This window comes from Cherax quadricarinatus, chromosome 8, assembly GCF_038502225.1.
Source record: "Cherax quadricarinatus isolate ZL_2023a chromosome 8, ASM3850222v1, whole genome shotgun sequence".
NCBI classification, from domain to species: Eukaryota; Metazoa; Arthropoda; class Malacostraca; order Decapoda; family Parastacidae; genus Cherax; species Cherax quadricarinatus.
This window is the reverse complement of record NC_091299.1, coordinates 23,423,168-23,445,113: the sequence shown is the minus strand read 5'-3', so window position 1 is coordinate 23,445,113 and position 21,946 is coordinate 23,423,168. Positions and strand designations below refer to the sequence as shown.

At 39.6% G+C, this 21,946-nt stretch overlaps 1 protein-coding gene across 1 annotated transcript in view; it reads right to left on the bottom strand.

The window, feature by feature from the left end:
* Window positions 1-21,868, bottom strand: part of LOC128685471 (pseudouridylate synthase TRUB2, mitochondrial) — a 64,086-nt gene extending 42,218 nt beyond the window's left edge. Inside the window, exons 1-2 of the mRNA XM_070082941.1 lie at window positions 21,393-21,868; window positions 18,455-18,586 (exon numbers count right to left, since the gene is read on the bottom strand). Coding sequence (XP_069939042.1) covers window positions 18,455-18,586; window positions 21,393-21,579 — 319 coding nt within the window. The 5' untranslated portion in view covers window positions 21,580-21,868. The remainder of the gene's footprint in view (window positions 1-18,454; window positions 18,587-21,392) is intronic.
* Between the last annotated feature and the right edge of the window lie 78 nt (window positions 21,869-21,946).

Genomic DNA, 21,946 nt, shown 5'->3' with positions numbered 1-21,946 from the left:
GAAATAATCGTTATGCGAATGAATTTTCCCCATAAGAAATAATGGAAATCAAATTAATCCGTGCAAGACGCCTAAAAGTATGAAAAAAAATTTTTTTTACCACATGAAATGTTAATTTTAATACACACAAACTGAAAAAGGCATGCACAATTAAATGACACTTACTTTTATTGAAGATCTGGTGATGATTGATGGGATGGGAGGAGGGGAGAGCATTATCTTCTTACTGTTTAGAAGGGGAATCCCCTTCCATTACGACTTGAGGTAGCAAGTCCTTTTCCGGGGTTACTTCCCTTCTTCTTTTAATGCCACTAGGACCAGCTTGAGAGTCACTGGACCTCTGTCGCACAACAAATCTGTCCATAGAGCTCTGTACCTCCCGTTCCTTTACGATTTGTCTAAAATGGGCCACAACATTGTCATTGAAATAGTCACCAGCACGGCTTGCAACAGCTGTGTCAGGGTGATTTTCATCTATAAAGGTTTGCAGTTCAACCCACTGTGCACACATTTCCTTAATCTTTGAAGTAGGCACAATGGATTCCACAACTGGCATAGGCTTCTCAGGGTTAGCCCCAAACCCTTCAAAATCTTTCTTAATTTCCATACTAATTCTCACCCTTTTTACCACAGGGTTGGCACTAGAAGCTTTCTTGGGGCCCATGGTCACTTATTTTCCAGAAACAGCACCGAAAATACTGTAATAATACGAAATATTCCGAGTGTATGCTTGGATGTTACCGCGGAGGCTGGCTGGTAAACAATGGGACGGAGCGGCACATGTGAGGCTGGCTGAGGGCACATTGGACGCGTCTCGGACGAAAATCGGTATGCGGGTTTTTAATCGGTATGCGGGGCAAAAATTTTGCGATAAAAGTAATCGTTATGCGGAAAAATCGCTATGCGATGCCATCGTTATGCGGGGGTCCACTGTATATATATATATATATATATATATATATATATATATATATATATATATATATATATATATATATATATATATATAGAGATATATATATACAGTGGACCCCCACATAACGATATTATTTCAATCCAGAAGTCTGTTTGGGTGCTGTTATAGACCGAATTTGTTCCCATAAGAGATATTGTGAATTAGATTAGTCCGTTTCAGGCCCCCAAAAATACACCTACAAAAGCACTTACAAAAATACACTTACATAATTGGTCGAGGTGAGAGCTGATCGCTATGCGGGGGTCCACTGTATATATATTTTTTTTTTTTTTTTTTTTTCAACTAGTCGGCCGTCTCCCACCGAGGCAGGGTGACCCAAAAAAGAAAGAAAATCCCCAAAAAGAAAAATACTTTCATCATCATTCAACACTTTCACCACACTCGCACATTATCACTGTTTTTGCAGAGGTGCTCAGAATACAACAGTCTAGAAGCATACACATATAAAGATACACAACATATCCCTCCAAACTGCCAATATCCCAAACCCCTCCTTTAAAGTGCATGCATTGTACTTCCCATTTCCAGGACTCAAGTCCGACTATATGAAAATAACCGGTTTCCCTGAATCCCTTCACTAAATATTACCCTGCTCACACTCCAACAGATCGTCAGGTCCCAAGTACCATTCGTCTCCATTCACTCCTATCTAACACGCTCACGCACGCTTGCTGGAAGTCCAAGCCCCTTACCCACAAAACCTCCTTTACCCCCTCTCTCCAACCCTTTCGAGGACGACCCCTACCCCGCCTTCCTTCCCCTATAGATTTATATGCTTTCCATGTCATTCTACTTTGATCCATTCTCTCTAAATGACCAAACCACCTCAACAACCCCTCTTCTGCCCTCTGACTAATACTTTCATTAACTCCACACCTTCTCCTAATTTCCACACTCCGAATTTTCTGCATAATATTTACACCACACATTGCCCTTAAACAGGACATCTCCACTGCCTCCAACCGTCTCCTCGCTGCTGCATTTACCACCCAAGCTTCACACCCATATAAGAGTGTTGGTACTACTATACTTTCATACATTCCCTTCTTTGCCTCCATAGATAACGTTTTTTGACTCCACATATACCTCAACGCACCACTCACCTTTTTTCCCTCATCAATTCTATGATTAACCTCATCCTTCATAAATCCATCCGCCGACACGTCAACTCCCAAGTATCTGAAAACATTCACTTCTTCCATACTCCTCCTCCCCAATTTGATATCCAATTTTTCTTTATCTAAATCATTTGACACCCTCATCACCTTACTCTTTTCTATGTTCACTTTCAACTTTCTACCTTTACACACATTCCCAAACTCATCCACTAACCTTTGCAATTTTTCTTTAGAATCTCCCATAAGCACAGTATCATCAGCAAAAAGTAACTGTGTCAATTCCCATTTTGAATTTGATTCCCCATAATTTAATCCCACCCCTCTCCCAAACACCCTAGCATTTACTTCCTTAACAACCCCATCTATAAATATATTAAACAACCATGGTGACATTACACATCCCTGTCTAAGACCTACTTTTACCGGGAAATAGTCTCCCTCTCTTCTACACACCCTAACCTGAGCCTCACTATCTTCATAAAAACTCTTTACAGCATTTAATAACTTACCACCTATTCCATATACTTGCAACATCTGCCACATTGCTCCTCTATCCACTCTATCATATGCCTTTTCTAAATCCATAAATGCAATAAAAACTTCCCTACCTTTATCTAAATACTGTTCACATATATGCTTCAATGTAAACACTTGATCTACACATCCCCTACCCACTCTGAAACCTCCTTGCTCATCCGCAATCCTACATTCTGTCTTACCTCTAATTCTTTCAATTATAACCCTACCGTACACTTTTCCTGGTATACTCAGTAAGCTTATTCCTCTATAATTTTTACAGTCTCTTTTGTCCCCTTTCCCTTTATATAAAGGGACTATACACGCTCTCCGCCAATCCCTAGGTACCTTCCCCTCTTTCATACATTTATTAAACAAAAGTACCAACCACTCCAACACTATATCCCCCCTGCTTTTAACATTTCTGTCATGATCTCATCAGTACCAGCTGCTTTACCCCCTTTCATTTTACGTAATGCCTCACGTACCTCCCCCACACTTACATTCTGCTCTTCTTCACTCCTAAAAGATGGTATACCTCCCTGACCAGTGCATGAAATTACTGCCTCTGTTTCTTCCTTAACATTTAAAAGTTCCTCAAAATATTCTCGCCATCTACCTAATACCTCCATCTCCCCATCTACTAACTCCCCTACTCTGTTTTTAACTGACAAATCCATATTTTCCCTTGGCTTTCTTAACTTGTTTAACTCACTCCAAAATTTTTTCTTATTTTCATTAAAATTTCTTGACAGTGCCTCTCCCACTCTATCATCTGCTCTCCTTTTGCACTCTCTCACCACTCTCTTTACCTTTCTTTTACTCTCCATATATTCTGCTCTTCTTATAACACTTCTGCTTTGTAAAAACCTCTCATAAGCTACCTTTTTCTCTTTTATCACACCCTTTACTTCATCATTCCACCAATCACTCCTCTTTCCTCCTGCACCCACCCTCCTATAACCACAAACTTCTGCCCCACATTCTAATACTGCATTTTTAAAACTATTCCAACCCTCTTCAACCCCCCCATTACTCATCTTTGCACTATCCCACCTTTCTGCCAATAGTCGCTTATATCTCACCCGAACTTCCTCCTCCCTTAGTTTATACACTTTCACCTCCCTCTTACTTGTTGTTGCCACCTTCCTCTTTTCCCATCTACCTCTTACTCTAACTGTAGCTACAACTAAATAATGATCCGATATATCAGTTGCCCCTCTATAAACATGTACATCCTGGAGCCTACCCATCAACCTTTTATCCACCAATACATAATCTAATAAACTACTTTCATTACGTGCTACATCATACCTTGTATATTTATTTATCCTCTTTTTCATAAAATATGTATTACTTATTACCAAATTTCTTTCTACACATAGCTCAATTAAAGGCTCCCCATTTACATTTACCCCTGGCACCCCAAATTTACCTACTACTCCCTCCATAACATTTTTACCCACTTTAGCATTGAAATCCCCAACCACCATTACTCTCACACTTGATTCAAAACTCCCCACGCATTCACTCAACATTCACTCAACACTCAACAGTGGACCCCCGGTTAACGAACTTTTTTCATTCCAGTAGTATGTTCAGGTGCCAGCACTGACCGAATTTTTTCCCATAAGGAATATTGTGAAGTAGATTAGTCCATTTCAGACCCCCAAACATACACGTACAAACGCACTTACATAAATACACTTACATAATTGGTCGCATTTGGAGGTGATCGTTAAGCGGGGGTCCACTGTATATATATATATATATATATATATATATATATATATATATATATATATATATATTCTTCTTTCTTTCAACACACCGGCCGTATCCCACCGAGGCGGGGTGGCCCAAAAGGAAAAACGAAAGTTTCTCCTTTTACATTTAGTAATATATACAGGAGAAGAGGTTACTAGCCCCTTGCTCCCGGCATTTTAGTTGCCTCTTACAACACGCATGGCTTACGGAGGAAGAATTCTGTTCCACTTCCCCATGGAGATAAGAGGAAATAAACAAGAATAAGAACTAGAAAGAAAATAGAAGAAAACCCAGAGGGGTGTGTATATATGTGCTTGTACATGTATGTGTAGTGTGACCTAAGTGTAAGTAGAAGTAGCAAGACGTACCTGAAATCTTGCATGTTCATGAGACAGAAAAAAGGACACCAGCAATCCTACCATCATGTAAAACAATTACAGGCTTTCGTTTTACACTCACTTGGCAGGACGGTAGTACCTCCCTGGGCGGTTGCTGTCTACCAACCTACTACCTATATATATATATATATATATATTATTTTTTTTTTTATTATCACACCGGCCGATTCCCACCAAGGCAGGGTGGCCCGAAAAAGAAAAACTTTCACCATCATTCACTCCATCACTGTCTTGCCAGAAGGGTGCTTTACACTACAGTTTTTAAACTGCAACATTAACACCCCTCCTTCAGAGTGCAGGCACTGTACTTCCCATCTCCAGGACTCAAGTCCGGCCTGCCGGTTTCCCTGAATCCCTTCATAAATGTTACTTTGTTCACACTCCAACAGCACGTCAAGTATTAAAAACCATTTGTCTCCATTCACTCCTATCAAACACGCTCACGCATGCCTGCTGGAAGTCCAAGCCCCTCGCACACAAAACCTCCTTTACCCCCTCCCTCCAACCCTTCCTAGGCCGACCCCTACCCCGCCTTCCTTCCACTACAGACTGATACACTCTTGAAGTCATTCTGTTTCGCTCCATTCTCTCTACATGTCCGAACCACCTCAACAACCCTTCCTCAGCCCTCTGGACAACAGTTTTGGTAATCCCGCACCTCCTCCTAACTTCCAAACTACGAATTCTCTGCATTATATTCACACCACACATTGCCCTCAGACATGACATCTCCACTGCCTCCAGCCTTCTCCTCGCTGCAACATTCATCACCCACGCTTCACACCCATATAAGAGCGTTGGTAAAACTATACTCTCATACATTCCCCTCTTTGCCTCCAAGGACAAAGTTCTTTGTCTCCACAGACTCCTAAGTGCACCACTCACTCTTTTTCCCTCATCAATTTTATGATTCACCTCATCTTTCATAGACCCATCCGCTGACACGTCCACTCCCAAATATCTGAATACGTTCACCTCCTCCATACTCTCTCCCTCCAATCTGATATTCAATCTTTCATCACCTAATCTTTTTGTTATCCTCATAACCTTACTCTTTCCTGTATTCACCTTTAATTTTCTTCTTTTGCACACCCTACCAAATTCATCCACCAATCTCTGCAACTTCTCTTCAGAATCTCCCAAGAGCACAGTGTCATCAGCAAAGAGCAGCTGTGACAACTCCCACTTTGTGTGTGATTCTTTATCTTTTAACTCCACGCCTCTTGCCAAGACCCTCGCATTTACTTCTCTTACAACCCCATCTATAAATATATTAAACAACCACGGTGACATCACACATCCTTGTCTAAGGCCTACTTTTACTGGGAAAAAATTTCCCTCTTTCCTACATACTCTAACTTGAGCCTCACTATCCTCGTAAAAACTCTTCACTGCTTTCAGTAACCTACCTCCTACACCATACACTTGCAACATCTGCCACATTGCCCCCCTATCCACCCTGTCATACGCCTTTTCCAAATCCATAAATGCCACAAAGACCTCTTTAGCCTTATCTAAATACTGTTCACTTATATGTTTCACTGTAAACACCTGGTCCACACACCCCCTACCTTTCCTAAAGCCTCCTTGTTCATCTGCTATCCTATTCTCCGTCTTACTCTTAATTCTTTCAATTATAACTCTACCATACACTTTACCAGGTACACTCAACAGACTTATCCCCCTATAATTTTTGCACTCTCTTTTATCCCCTTTGCCTTTATACAAAGGAACTATGCATGCTCTCTGCCAATCCCTAGGTACCTTACCCTCTTCCATACATTTATTAAATAATTGCACCAACCACTCCAAAACTATATCCCCACCTGCTTTTAACATTTCTATCTTTATCCCATCAATCCCGGCTGCCTTACCCCCTTTCATTTTACCTACTGCCTCACGAACTTCCCCCACACTCACAACTGGCTCTTCCTCACTCCTACAAGATGTTATTCCTCCTTGCCCTATACACGAAATCACAGCTTCCCTATCTTCATCAACATTTAACAATTCCTCAAAATATTCCTTCCATCTTCCCAATACCTCTAACTCTCCATTTAATAACTCTCCTCTCCTATTTTTAACTGACAAATCAATTTGTTCTCTAGGCTTTCTTAACTTGTTAATCTCACTCCAAAACTTTTTCTTATTTTCAACAAAATTTGTTGATAACATCTCACCCACTCTCTCATTTGCTCTCTTTTTACATTGCTTCACCACTCTCTTAACCTCTCTCTTTTTCTCCATATACTCTTCCCTCCTTGCATCACTTCTACTTTGTAAAAACTTCTCATATGCTAACTTTTTCTCCCTTACTACTCTCTTTACATCATCATTCCACCAATCGCTCCTCTTCCCTCCTGCACCCACTTTCCTGTATATATATTGTAGGTAGTAGGTTGGTAGACAGCAACCACCCAGGGAGGTACTACCGTCCTGCCAAGTGAGTGTAAAACGAAAGCCTGTAATTGTTTTACATGATGGTAGGATTGCTGGTGTCTTTTGTCTGTCTCATAAATATGCAAGATTACAGGTACGTCTTGCTACTTCTACTTACACTTAGGTCACACTACACATACATGTACACGTTTATTTATACACACTCATCTGAGTTTTCTTTGATTTTATCTTAATAGTTCTTGGTCTTATTACTTTTCCTTTTATATCCATGGGGAAGTGGAATAAGAATCTTTCCTCCGTAAGCCATGCGTGTTGTAAAAGTCAACTAAAATGCCGGGAACAATGGGCTAGTAACCCCTTTTCCTGTAAAGATTACTAAAAAGAATAAGAAGAAGAAAATTGTCAAAGTGGGAAGTCTGAATGTGCGTGGATGTTGTGCAAATGATAAGAAAGAGATGATTGTGGATGTTATGAATGAGAAGAAACTGGATGTCCTGGCTTTAAGTGAAACAAAGCTGAAGGGGGTGGGAGAGTTTCAATGGAGAGGAATAAATGGGATTAGGTCAGGGGTTTCAAATAGAGTTAGAGCTAAAGAAGGAGTAGCAATAATGTTGAAGGATAAGCTATGGCAGGAAAAGAGGGACTACAAATGTATAAATTCAAGGATTATGTGGAGTAAAATAAAGATTGGATGTGAAAAGTGGGTTATAGTAAGCGTGTATGCACCTGGAGAAGAGAGAAGTGTAGAGGAGAGAGAGAGATTCTGGGAAATGTTGAGTGAATGCGTGGGGAGTTTTGAATCAAGTGTGAGAGTAATGGTGGTTGGGGATTTCAATGCTAAAGTGGGTAAAAATGTTATGGAGGGAGTAGTAGGTAAATTTGGGGTGCCAGGGGTAAATGTAAATGGGGAGCCTTTAATTGAGCTATGTGTAGAAAGAAATTTGGTAATAAGTAACACATATTTTATGAAAAAGAGGATAAATAAATATACAAGGTATGATGTAGCACGTAATGAAAGTAGTTTGTTAGATTATGTATTGGTGGATAAAAGGTTGATGGGTAGGCTCCAGGATGTACATGTTTATAGAGGGGCAACTGATATATCGGATCATTATTTAGTTGTAGCTACAGTTAGAGTAAGAGGTAGATGGGAAAAGAGGAAGGTGGCAACAACAAGTAAGAGGGAGGTGAAAGTGTATAAACTAAGGAAGGAGGAAGTTCGGGCGAGATATAAGCGACTATTGGCAGAAAGGTGGGCTAGTGCAAAGATGAGTAGTGGGGGGGTTGAAGAGGGTTGGAATAGTTTTAAAAATGCAGTATTGGAATGTGGGGCAGAAGTTTGTGGTTATAGGAGGGTGGGGGCAGGAGGAAAGAGGAGTGATTGGTGGAATGATGAAGTAAAGGGTGTGATAAAAGAGAAAAAGGTAGCTTATGAGAGGTTTTTACAAAGCAGAAGTGTTATAAGAAGAGCAGAGTATATGGAGAGTAAAAGAAAGGTGAAGAGAGTGGTGAGAGAGTGCAAAAGGAGAGCAGATGAAAGAGTGGGAGAGGCACTGTCAAGAAATTTTAATGAAAATAAGAAAAAATTTTGGAGTGAGTTAAACAAGTTAAGAAAGCCTAGGGAAAGTATGGATTTGTCAGTTAAAAACAGAGTAGGGGAGTTAGTAGATGGGGAGAGGGAGGTATTAGGTAGATGGCGAGAATATTTTGAGGAACTTTTAAATGTTAAGGAAGAAAGGGAGGCGGTAATTTCATGCACTGGCCAGGGAGGTATACCATCTTTTAGGAGTGAAGAAGAGCAGAATGTAAGTGTGGTGGAGGTACGTGAGGCATTACGTAGAATGAAAGGGGGTAAAGCAGCTGGAACTGATGGGATCAGGACAGAAATGTTAAAAGCAGGGGGGGATATAGTGTTGGAGTGGTTGGTACTTTTGTTTAATAAATGTATGAAAGAGGGGAAGGTACCTAGGGATTGGCGGAGAGCATGTATAGTCCCTTTATATAAAGGGAAAGGGGACAAAAGAGATTGTAAAAATTATAGAGGAATAAGTTTACTGAGTATACCAGGAAAAGTATACGGTAGGGTTATAATTGAAAGAATTAGAGGTAAGACAGAATGTAGAATTGCGGACGAGCAAGGAGGCTTCAGAGTGGGTAGGGGATGTGTAGATCAAGTGTTTACATTGAAGCATATATGTGAACAGTATTTAGATAAAGGTAGGGAAGTTTTTATTGCATTTATGGATTTAGAAAAGGCATATGATAGAGTGGATAGAGGAGCAATGTGGCAGATGTTGCAAGTATATGGAATAGGTGGTAAGTTACTAAATGCTGTAAAGAGCTTTTATGAGGATAGTGAGGCTCAGGTTAGAGTGTGTAGAAGAGAGGGAGAATACTTCCCGGTAAAAGTAGGTCTTAGACAGGGATGTGTAATGTCACCATGGTTGTTTAATATATTTATAGATGGGGTTGTAAAAGAAGTAAATGCTAGGGTGTTCGGGAGAGGGGTGGGATTAAATTATGGGGAATCAAATTCAAAATGGGAATTGACACAGTTACTTTTTGCTGATGATACTGTGCTTATGGGAGATTCTAAAGAAAAATTGCAAAGGTTAGTGGATGAGTTTGAGAATGTGTGTAAAGGTAGAAAGTTGAAAGTGAACATAGAAAAGAGTAAGGTGATGAGGGTATCAAATGATTTAGATAAAGAAAAATTGGATATCAAATTGGGGAGGAGGAGTATGGAAGAAGTGAATGTTTTCAGATACTTAGGAGTTGACGTGTCGGCGGATGGATTTATGAAGGATGAGGTTAATCATAGAATTGATGAGGGAAAAAAGGTGAGTGGTGCGTTGAGGTATATGTGGAGTCAAAAAACGTTATCTATGGAGGCAAAGAAGGGAATGTATGAAAGTATAGTAGTACCAACACTCTTATATGGATGTGAAGCTTGGGTGGTAAATGCAGCAACGAGGAGACGGTTGGAGGCAGTGGAGATGTCCTGTCTAAGGGCAATGTGTGGTGTAAATATTATGCAGAAAATTCGGAGTGTGGAAATTAGGAGAAGGTGTGGAGTTAATAAAAGCATTAGTCAGAGGGCAGAAGAGGGGTTGTTGAGGTGGTTTGGTCATTTAGAGGGAATGGATCAAAGTAGAATGACATGGAAAGCATATAAATCTATAGGGGAAGGAAAGAGGGGTAGGGGTCGTCCTCGAAAGGGTTGGAAAGAGGGAGTAAAGGAGGTTTTGTGGGTGAGAGGCTTGGACTTCCAGCAAGCGTGCATGAGCGTGTTAGATAGGAGTGAATGGAGACGAATGATACTTGGGACCTGACGATCTGTTGGAGTGTGAGCAGGGTAATATTTAGTGAAGGGATTCAGGGAAACCGGTTATTTTCATATAGTCGGACTTGAGTCCTGGAAATGGGAAGTACAATGCCTGCACTTTAAAGGAGGGGTTTGGGATATTGGCAGTTTGGAGGGATATGTTGTGTATCTCTATACGTATATGCTTCTAAGCTGTTGTATTCTGAGCACCTCTGCAAAAGCAGTGATAATGTGTGAGTGTGGTGAAAGTGTTGAATGATGATAAAAGTATTTTCTTTTTGGGGATTTTCTTTCTTTTTTTTGGGTCACCCTGCCTCGGTGGGAGACGACCGACTTGTTGAAAAAAAAAAAAAAAAAAAAAAAATATATATATATATATATATATATATATATATATTTTTATTAACACATCGGCCATTTCCTACCAAGGCAGGGTGGCCCGAAAAAGAAAAACTTTCAGCATGATTCACTCCATCACTGTCTTGCCAGAGGCATGATTACACTACAGTTATAATTTATTTATTTATTTTATTTATTTATTTATTTGTCTTTGCAAATAGTACATTGAGATTTTGTATTTACAATAATGGGTTGCAATGCAATGAGAGCCTCTATTAATGCTTAGGCATTATAGGCCGACTTAACATTATTGGCTTATAGACTACTTAACACTAAGAATTATGACTCAAGAAATCGTAATGACACGATTGCAAATAAACCATATCCCCGGCCGGGATTGAACCCGCGGTCATAGACGGGCTGGAGTTTTGAGACTCTATGACCGCGGGTTCAATCCCGGCTGGGGGTATGGTTTACTAAGAATTATGTCATAGCTGTACAGTAGAATATTAATTCTATCATAGTTGTACAGTAGATTATTAATTATAAGTGAATCTAATTTATATAAGACAAAAGATATATTCATATATTCAGAAAATGTTTTTGTGAAAACAATGATTCAAAAACGCTTTTGTGAAAACAATGATTCAATTATATTCCTGTCAACAATGGATAAAAGGTTCAAAGTAATTGCTGAAATTATGATGTGGGAATAACATAAGTATGTGTGTACTGAGTATTTAGCATTTAGTCTAGGGTGATTAAGTGGCTGGGTCTGGGTGAGAGAAGACATATATTGTGTCATCTGCAAATAATATGGGTTTGAGTAGCTGTGATGCATTTGGTAGATCATTGATGTAGATGAGAAAGAGGAGTGGTCCAAGGATACTTCCTTGTGGGACTCCTACTGTGATTGGTTGGGTGGAAGAGTTTGCACCATTTGCATAAACATATTGAGTTCTGTTACTAAGGTATGCCTTTAGGTAGTTCAAGGAGTGTCCTCTGATACCATAGTGCGTCAATTTGGAGTACAGCAGTTCGTGGTCGACTGTATCAAAAGCTTCACGGAAATCAGTGAAAATGCCCAGCGGGACTTCTTTCTTTTCTTGTGCAGTATACATTAGTTCTAGCATGTGTATGATAGCATCATTTGTGCTTTTATTATTCCTGAATCCGAACTGACAAGGGTTTAATATGTTGTGTTTATCTGGAGTTTATCTGGAGAGAGTTCCGGGGGTCAACGCCCCCGCGGCCCGGTCTGTGACCAGGCCTCCTTAGGTCAGTGTCCCAGGATGCGACCCACACCAGTCGACTAACACCCAGGTACCCATTTTACTGATGGGGAACATAGACAACAGGTGGAAAGAAACACGTCCAATGTTTCTACTCTGGCTGGGAATCGAACCCAGGCCCTCACCGTGTGAAGAGAGACGAGGTAGGAATAGATCCGTCTATGAATTAATTTTTCAAAGATTTTAGAGAGCAGTGGTAAGTTAGATATTGGTCTATAGTTACTCAAGTCAGCTTGGTCACCTCCTTTATGGATTGGAGTGACCCTCGCTATTTTGAGGATTGCTGGGAAGGTAGATGATTCAATGGATTTGTTAAAGAGTGTTGCAATAACTGGTGACAATACTGGAGAAGCTTTTTTGTACATAAAAGCAGGCAAGTTGTTTATGTCACCTGCCTTGTTTTTAAGGGTGTTGATGATGAGCGAGGTTGGTTGGAGCTACGAATAGCGTATTTGGGTAGGTACCTATGAGGTAGTCTGATGGACGGGCGTTTGAGCTTGGTATTTTGTTCGCTAGATTTTTTCCTATGGTGGAGAAGAAAACATTGAGTCTGTTTGCTGTTTCAGTGGGTGTGAGTAGGGGTTCGTCTGATATTGTTAGTTTGATTGTTTTGTTTTTGGATAACTTTTTAGTTCCAAGAATTTTAGATAGTTTTCCAGGCTTTTTTCATATCACCTTTGATGTTATGTAATCTATTTTCATAGTACAATTTTTTAGACTTCCAGCAGGCGTGCTTGAGCATGTTCGATAGGAGTGAATGGAGACGAATGGTATTTGGGACCTGATGAGCTGTTGGAGTGTGAGTAGGGTAATATTTAGTGAAGGGATTCAGGGAAACCAGTTATTTTTAAATAGCCGGGCTTGAGTACTGGAAATGGGAAGTACAATGCCTGCACTCTAAAGGAGGGGTTCGGGATATTAGCAGTTTGGAGGGATATGTTGTGTATCTTTATACGTAGATGCTTCTAAACTGTTGTGTTCTGAGCACCTCTGCAAAAACAGTGATTATGTGTGAGTGAGGTGAAAGTGTTGAATGATGATGAAAGTATTTTCTTTTTGGGGATTTTCTTTCTTTTTGGGTCACCCTGCCTCGGTGGGAGATGGTTGACTTGTAAAAAGAAAAAAAAAAATTTTTAGATCTTCTTATCCGGCTGGTAAGAGCTGAGGAGTAACGTTTAGACTGTTCTCTAGTTATTTGACCCGTTCTATACTGTTTTTCATATTTGTGCTTTGTGTTAATGGATTTGAGGATGCTAGGTGTTATCCAGGGACTATTCAGTCTCTTTGCTGTGATCTGTTTTTTTTTGGGGGGGGGGGAAATGTTTTTTGTAGAGGCATTGGGCTTTTTTTAGAAAATTATTTATACATTCATTCATATCTGTTTATGTTTCAAGCTCATTTTGCTTGTCTCACCCTAGATTAAGACTACAAATATTTTAAGGCAAGTAATGAGTGCACTAAGTGTGTATTGTACTTTTTTATTGTTTTTTGATGCCTAGCTCTATTCCTAACTTAATATATGTTAGTGTAAACTTGTTATCTAGTATTTGTATGCATTTATAAGGGGAAAAAAAGGGTGTTCCACTTTACAGCGATTTCCGCTTTACGGCAGTAGCTTGGAACCTAACCTGCCATATAAGTGGGGCCCTACTGTATTCACTTTTAACTTCCTTCTTTTACATATCCTGCCAAACTCATCAACCAACCTCTGCAACTTCTCTTCAGAATCTCCCAAAAGCACAGTGTCATCAGCAAAGAGCAAATGTAACAATTCCCACTTTGTGTTAGACTCTTCATCCTTTAACCGCACACCTCTTGCTAACACCCAAGAAGTCACTTCTCTTACTACTCCATCTATAAATATACTGAACCACCATGGTGACATTACACATCCCTGTCTAAGGCCTACTTAAACTGGGAAATAATCCCCCTCTTGCCTACATACTCTAACCTGAACCTCACTATCCTCGTAAAAACTTTTCACTGCTTTTAGCAACCTACCTCCTATTCCATACATTTGCAACATCTGCCACATTGCCCCCCTATCCACCATGTCATATGCCTTTTCCAAATCCATAAATGCCACAAAACCCTCTTTACCCTTATCCAAATACTGTTCGCCTATGTGTTTCACTGTAAACACTTGGTCTACACACCCATACCTTTCCTAAAACATTTGAAATTCTGGAAAGTTTTTAGACATAATGGAGTGGCCTAGTGCTCACGGGACTCACAGACAACATGAACAAACCCGGTGGGGCGCTGTGACCGTATTAGAAAGTCAGGTGGGGGAGCCGTAAAACGAATTTTGGTCATAATTCGAAATGTCCGTATTAGCGGAACGCCATAAGGCAAAATGCCATAAAGTGGGGCCCTGCTGTAGAGTACTGTATAGCATTGTATCTATTTCAAACTTAAGACAATCAGAGCTTGTTGTCAGTCTACCAGATTATTTTATAAAGCTAAATATTAGCAAGAGCATCTAATTTGCAAAACAGCAAGGTTAATATGAGAGAGAAGCTCCAAGGTGAAGAATATCTTCAAAGTGAGTACTGGCAAATGTGTTTACAGTAGGAGATAAAGAATGTAATAATCCATGATCTGTACTCTTAGTATGTGTATGGCATTCAATAACATTCAGATGACTTGCAAGAGTTTAAAGTTTATTTTACTTTGAAATAAATACTGTAAAATATGAAGGACTCAGTGATATAATAAGAGTCTGGGCTTATTTCAGAAAACTTGTACTTCAGTAATACAGAAACTAGTTTACAATGTATGTCTATCACAAATCTTACAGCACTACCCTCAGGAGGAGACTGAAGGCAGTGGACATACCATATTTCAGAGCAATGTGTGGTGTGATCATTATGAAGAGAATTCAAGGCTTGGAGATTAGAAATGTATGGGGTTACCAAAAGTACTATACAGAGTATCCAAATAACCTGCACTTAAGAGGGAGAGAAACTTCTGATGACATTTCCGTCCAACTTGTCAATGGTCCAAGTCGGACTGTAATGTCATAAGCTTCCCTCTCCTAAGTGTGGGTTATTTATCTACATCCATGGTAATTTAGGTAGTAGGTTGGTAAACAGCAACCGCCCAGGGAGGTACTACTGTCCTGCCAAGTGAGTATAAAACGAAAGCCTGTAATTGTTTTACATGATGGTAGGATTGCTGGTGTCCTTTTTTCTGTCTCATAAACATGCAAGATTTCAGGTATGTCTTGCTACTTCTACTTACACTTAGGTCACACTACACATACATATACAAGCATATATATACACACCCCTCTGGGTTTTCTGCTATTTTCTTTCAAGTTCTTGGTCTTGTTTATTTCCTCTTATCTCCATGGGGAAGTGGAATAGAATTCTTCCTCCGTAAGCTATGCGTGTTGTAAGAGGTGACTAAAATGCCGAGGGCAAGGGGCTAGTAACCCCTTCTCTTGTATAAATTACTAAATTTAAAAACAGAAACTTTCGTTTTTCTTTTTGGGCCACTCTGCCTTGGTGGGATACAGCCGGTTTGTTGAAAAAAAAAAAAATATGGTAATGTGAATTTTTATTATTTATTAATCAGAGTGCTGAGGAGAGGTTATTGAAGTGGTTTGGATATTTAGAGAGGATAAAGCAAAATAGGATTACTTGAAGAGTGTATAAATCTGGAGTGAAGGGAAGGAGGGGTCGGAGTCATCCCATAACTGTAGAGTCTTGGACATCCAACAGGCTTGTGTGTGTAAGATAGGAGCGAAGGCATTTTTTTTTTTTCATTTCATATGCTGTTGGAGAGCAGGGTAACATTTATGAAAGGATTCAGGAAAACGAATTAGCTAGACTTCAGCCCTGGAGGTGATAAACACAATGCCTGCACTCTTAAGGAGGGGTGGGGATACTACAGTTTGGAAGGTCATCTGAAATGTGATGTCAGCACATTTCCTGCAAGAAAGTGACTAAATGAGTGAGGGTGAAAATCTTTGTCAAGTCACCCTACCTCAGTGGGAGATAACTAGTGTTAAAAAAGAAATAAATTTCATGAATTTATATTAAAAAAGATGTCTAGGAGCAGTGCAGTATGAAGAATACAAATGTCAGGAAGGTGCTACAATATTATATCAATGGATGATAAAGGTGCACTTTCATCTGTTTGAATCATATTCACCATAAATCTTTACTTTTGCTTTACCTTACACCTTCACCTTTTCCTCAAGTCCTTTTATCAAATGTACTATAGCAATTTTTTTAAATGCACACTTTGTATATTTCAGTGGGCTTATATTGGTGCTATGCAAATTTGTTAAGAACTATGTAATTTTTATTTATACAAGTTAATAAAAGTATTAGTCAGAGGGCAGAAGAGGGGTTGTTAAGGTGGTTTGGTCATTTAGAGAGAATGGATCAAAGTAGAATGACATGGAAAGCGTATAAATCTATAGGGGAAGGAAGGCGGGGTAGGGGTCATCCTCGAAAGGGTTGGAGAGAGGGGGTAAAGGAGGTTTTGTGGGCAAGGGGCTTGGACTTCCAGCAAGCGTGCGTGAGTGTGTTAGATAGGAGTGAATGGAGACGAATGGTACTTGGGACCTGACGATCTGTTGGAGTGTGAGCAGGGTAATATTTAGTGAAGGAATTCAGGGAAACCAGTTATTTTCGTATAGTCGGACTTGAGTCCTGGAAATGGGAAGTACAATGCCTGCACTTTAAAGGAGGGGTTTGGGATATTGGCAGTTTGGAGGGATATGTTGTGCATCTTTATATGTGTATGCTTCTAAACTGTTGTATTCTGATCACCTCTGCAAAAACAGTGATAATGTGTGAGTGTGGTGAAAGTGTTGAATGATGATGAAAGTATTTTCTTTTTGGGGATTTTCTTTCTTTTTTGGGTCACCCTGCCTCGGTGGGAGACGGCTGACTTGTTGAAAAAAAAAAAAAAAAAATTTAACTGGGTTTATTTTATAGATCCAATCCAAAATTCAACAAGTTCAACATCTAGACTTTGACACCATGGAATATGTGCCAGAGAACATCACAAAAGTCAGAGCACATGGAGAAGCCAGGTCTTTCCCTAAATGCCCTGAAATGTAAAATAATTGTATCTTTCAACAAACACACAAGAAGTGTGACTGCTGTTTGGGGAACCCCCACCCACCCCCAACCCAAAGCATCAATGAAGAAGTAGGAGTAAAAAATAGTTGCTGTTTTGGTTGATAGTTTTAAATGTCTTTTGCAGAATAATAAACAATCCAAGTAGATACTGTATTAATTTTTATCAAGTTGAATGCCAGAGGTTTGGACACCCAACAGGCTTGTGTGAGAGAGGAGTGGGTGGAGGTAAGTGGTTCATTATTATTATTATCTTTATTTCTACATGTACAAGGTATACAGGCCTAGCTGACATCAATGACATACTACTATATAGAAAGTCAATTGTTATGCAGAGCATTTCAGGCAAATTAGGTCAATTTTGTCCTGGGGTGTGACCCACACCAGTCGACTAATAACCAGGTACCTATTTCATACTGATGGATGAACATAGACAACAGATGTCTCATGGAAATGCATCCTAATGTTTTCCAGCTGTGCTGGAGATTCAAACTCTGGACCTCAGTGTGTGAGCTGAGTGCACTAGCGATCGAGCTACGGGACATGCTGCTGGAGTGAGAGAAAAAAACACTTATGAAGGAATTCGGGAAGAACAGTTAGCCAGACTCGAGTCCTGGAGGTGGAAGTGCTATACCTGCACTCTGAAGGAGGGGTGGGGAAGTTGCAGTCTGGAGGGTCATCTGAACTGTGATGTTGGTGCTTTTCTGACAAGACTGATTGAATGAGAGACAGAGAAAGTGTTTTCTTCTTTGGGAGACTGTCAGTGTTAAAAAAAAAAAAGTTATTTGCTTTCTTTTTGAGCCTGAGTCCTGACTGGCAGGGAGGTAGAATGTTGTGATCATTATTTAAAAAGAAATGTATGTACTAATGTATTTAAACTCATATCACCAAACTTGTGTGTTGAGCTCACTGACATTATTAACAGTGGACTTCAATACTGTATGTAGTGTATACAAAAACCTTTAAAGGTTAATACATACTTAATAAAGTATTCACAAATGTTTAAAGATTATGAGAACCAAAGAACCAGAGACCCGAATACAGTATATCACAGCACTTATACCTTGCACATAACACTGGTAAACTGAAACTTGCATAAACGTGCACATAAACAGTGGTAAACTTAAGTTTACAAAAACAACAATAAACATAAAAATACTAAGATAAACAATGCAAATGGCAAAATAAACATACAATAACATTCACAATACAGATTTTTCCTTTTACCTGAAATATTTTTATGCAAGTGAAGAGCCGAAGACAACTTGAAATCTACTGCTTGATACCTGGGTCCCAGAACCAGTGAATTGTCAGCAAAGTTCTCCCTTTGTGTGATCACAAGCTTGTCACCAACACTACCTGTGTGCATGCCATAATGATCAGACTCTTCTCTATCAACAATATAAAAAATATTCAAAAAAGTTCACATTCAAAACATTAGTGTAATAAATGCACATACTATAATGAATAAGGGAAAAACAAATATTGGCAAAACTTAATGAATTTCAGTCCTGATACCACTGGACAGGAATGCTGAATAAGACCTCCCTTCCTGCTCTAGTTGAAGACAGCTAGATGTATCAGCTGTTACCTCTCATGTAAGACTAGCTCCATCCACTACAGAGGTCACAAATAAGATTCCTTTTGTTGGATGAGGTGTTCTGGCTGAAGCGAAAAACTAGCGTCAAACTAACGTCAAAGACCTAGGAGTGATCATGTCGGAGGATCTCACCTTCAAGGACCATAACATTGTATCAATTGCATCTGCTAGAAAAATGACAGGATGGATAATGAGAACCTTCAAAACTAGGGATGCCAAGCCAATGATGACTCTTCAGGTCGCTTGTTCTATCTAGGCTGGAATATTGCTGCACACCAACAGCACCTTTCAAGGCAGGTGAAACTGCTGACCTAGAAAATGTACAGAGAACCTTCATGGCACACATAACGGAGATAAAACACCTCAATTACTGGCAACGCTTGAAGTTCCTGAACCTGTACTCCCTGGAATGCAGGTGGGATTATATACACCTGGAAAATCCTAGAGGGACTAGTACCAAACTTGCACACGAAAATCACTCTCTACGAAAGCAAAGGACTCGGCAGACGATGCAACATCCCCCCAACGAAAAGCAGGGGTGTCACTAGCACGTTAAGAGACAACACAATAAGTGCCAGAGGCCCAAGACTGTTCAACTGCCTCCCAGCATACATAAGGGGGATTACCAATAGATCCCTGGCTGTTTTCAAGCAGGCACTGGACAAGAACCTGAAGTCGGTACCTGACCAGCCGGGCTGTGGCTCGTACGTTGGATTGCGCGCAGCCAGCCTGGTTGATCAGGCCCTGATCCACCATAAGGCTTGGTCACAGACCGGGCCACGGGGGCATTGATCCCCCAACTCTCTCCAGGTAAACACTGGCTTAGGCACTCCAGTACTGGAAGCTCCCTGGGAGTGCAAGTAGCCCAATCATGTTGATATGTGGTATGCCTCAACTCCACTGCTGAAATATTTGGAATATACCAAAATGAATATGGCTTTATTTACTATCATGTTCTAAGGACTCAAAGGCAGATGACCAGGTCTGAGAGATGATTCATGCTATATGATCCCTAATGAACAACTTTTGTTGCCCTGTTGTTCCTTTACACTGTACCACCCCTAGTCAGTCCATTATGTTTACTACCTCTCCCTCCATCAGGTTGCCCTCTCTCATTCATCAAAGGAGTCCTCCCTGTGCTACACTAATATTAGAATCCACCTTTATCTGCGGGTTGGGAAAACAATTTTGCCATGTTCAAGCAGAATATAGTTAGAGAAGTATTTGATAAACTTATTACAGTACTGTACTGCATCACACTCCTGGCACCAGAGGGGCATGGATTCACTTTCCACTACATGACCAAGTCTGCTTTCTCCAAACTACAAGTAGTGGCTGTTAATTTCATCCACATCAGTCATTATGCCCCACTGAATTCAGGCTGCAGAATGTTATCTTTTCTTGCGCAATCTTCCTCAAACAATCATTTGGTGATATTCAGTCAACTCTAGTTCCAAGGCCTGCTTGTCTCTTAAGATCCTTGTCTGATACCCTTGTGGTCGAAGTCACTATGTGAGTAACAATGAAATTCCTGCACTGTATCACTTTTGCTGCCTCTTATCACTGGTATATTAGGAAGGTCAGCAGTTATAAAGCTGCAACCAACTAAACATAAGAGTTCAGGATATTTGTGGCAATACAAAATTAAATGTACAGTATTAATACAATATTTAAAAATTCTAACAATTAATATACTTGACGTTACAGTACAAGCAATCCCATATGGAAGAAATAAAACAGAAGGTAAGAGAAGTACTGCATATATCAGCTTCACACTGAAGAGAGTATGTCTCACTGCAAGGCTGAATTATTATACAGCTAAACTCCAAAATATAAGTGGATACTTTTGATTATTCATGTTTTTCTTTGGTGCCAAATGTCATTTTCCTTTGCACATAACCCCTAAATTAAAAACTAACAATACGATCATTTAAAATGTGCTGTTTCTTATGACAATATTAAGTAGATTACAGCAATAGTTAAAAAAGATATGACCAAAAAATATTTAAGTAATTTAGGCAGGCAAAATTTCCAATTATCCACAACTTCAACACTCACATAACATCCAAGAGTCTAACCCCTGTCAAACAGTGGTTCAAATGAATACAGGTGCTCCTCGACTTATGATGGGGTTACATTCCAACAAACCCATCGTAAGTCAAATGTGAATATGATATAAATAAATAAGTAAACAGCTACTGTCACTGAATAAGTAAATAAACAAATAATTACTGTAATTAACTAAATACCAGTAGTGAAAAGTAAATGAATGAATACAAGTTATGGAACTGCCTCTTTCATTCTGGGTAATTATAAGTTTCACCTCCTAAGTAATTGCTTTTGCACCATCATAAAGTCAAAATACCATATGATGAGCCATCGTAAGTTGAAGAGCACTTGTATAGTATTCATTTCAATTCTGCTACATTTTCTCAATGGGGTTTGTTTGTACCATTGTTCAGCATTTATTAGTTTTTGCATTTGAAATTACTGTACCCGATGCTCAAAAAAGTAATTAAAATGTTATATTTTCAACAACACAAAGTTCATTAAACAAGAACGAACCTTCAATAGCCATGTGTAGAGTCGCTGGTCGCGGGTCTAGCAAATTCAAGTCCCGACACATGTTGCTTATTATCACTTTCCTTAGATACCCAACTGTCATATCAGCAGGCTTGTATACACAAAACACACCCTGAAGCAAGTTCCATGCCTCAGGGCCATACTGAACAAGCCTTGCTAAGTTTGCCATAGTTTACAGAATACTCTCACTATTAACACTGGGGTTCACACCTACTTAGTACTGTTTTATTTGTGTGAAAAATTTACACAACCATTACATACAGTACAGTGTATTTACAAACCATTCTAATCAAATGTTTGTATTAAACTGTTGAACATTCACAGAAACTCACTCTCAAAAATAATTTCAAGCCATATACATTATTCAAGTACTTTCCAACATGCTCTACTGAATCACATTAGAATCCACTCCACTTATTTATTAAACTAAAAATATTACTTAAAAATTAGAGATTTAATGCATAGCATTTCTGTCCTCTTCATACAAGAAATAAATTGGCACTGTGCCATCAGGTGTGTGGACCTCCTCTTGGCAG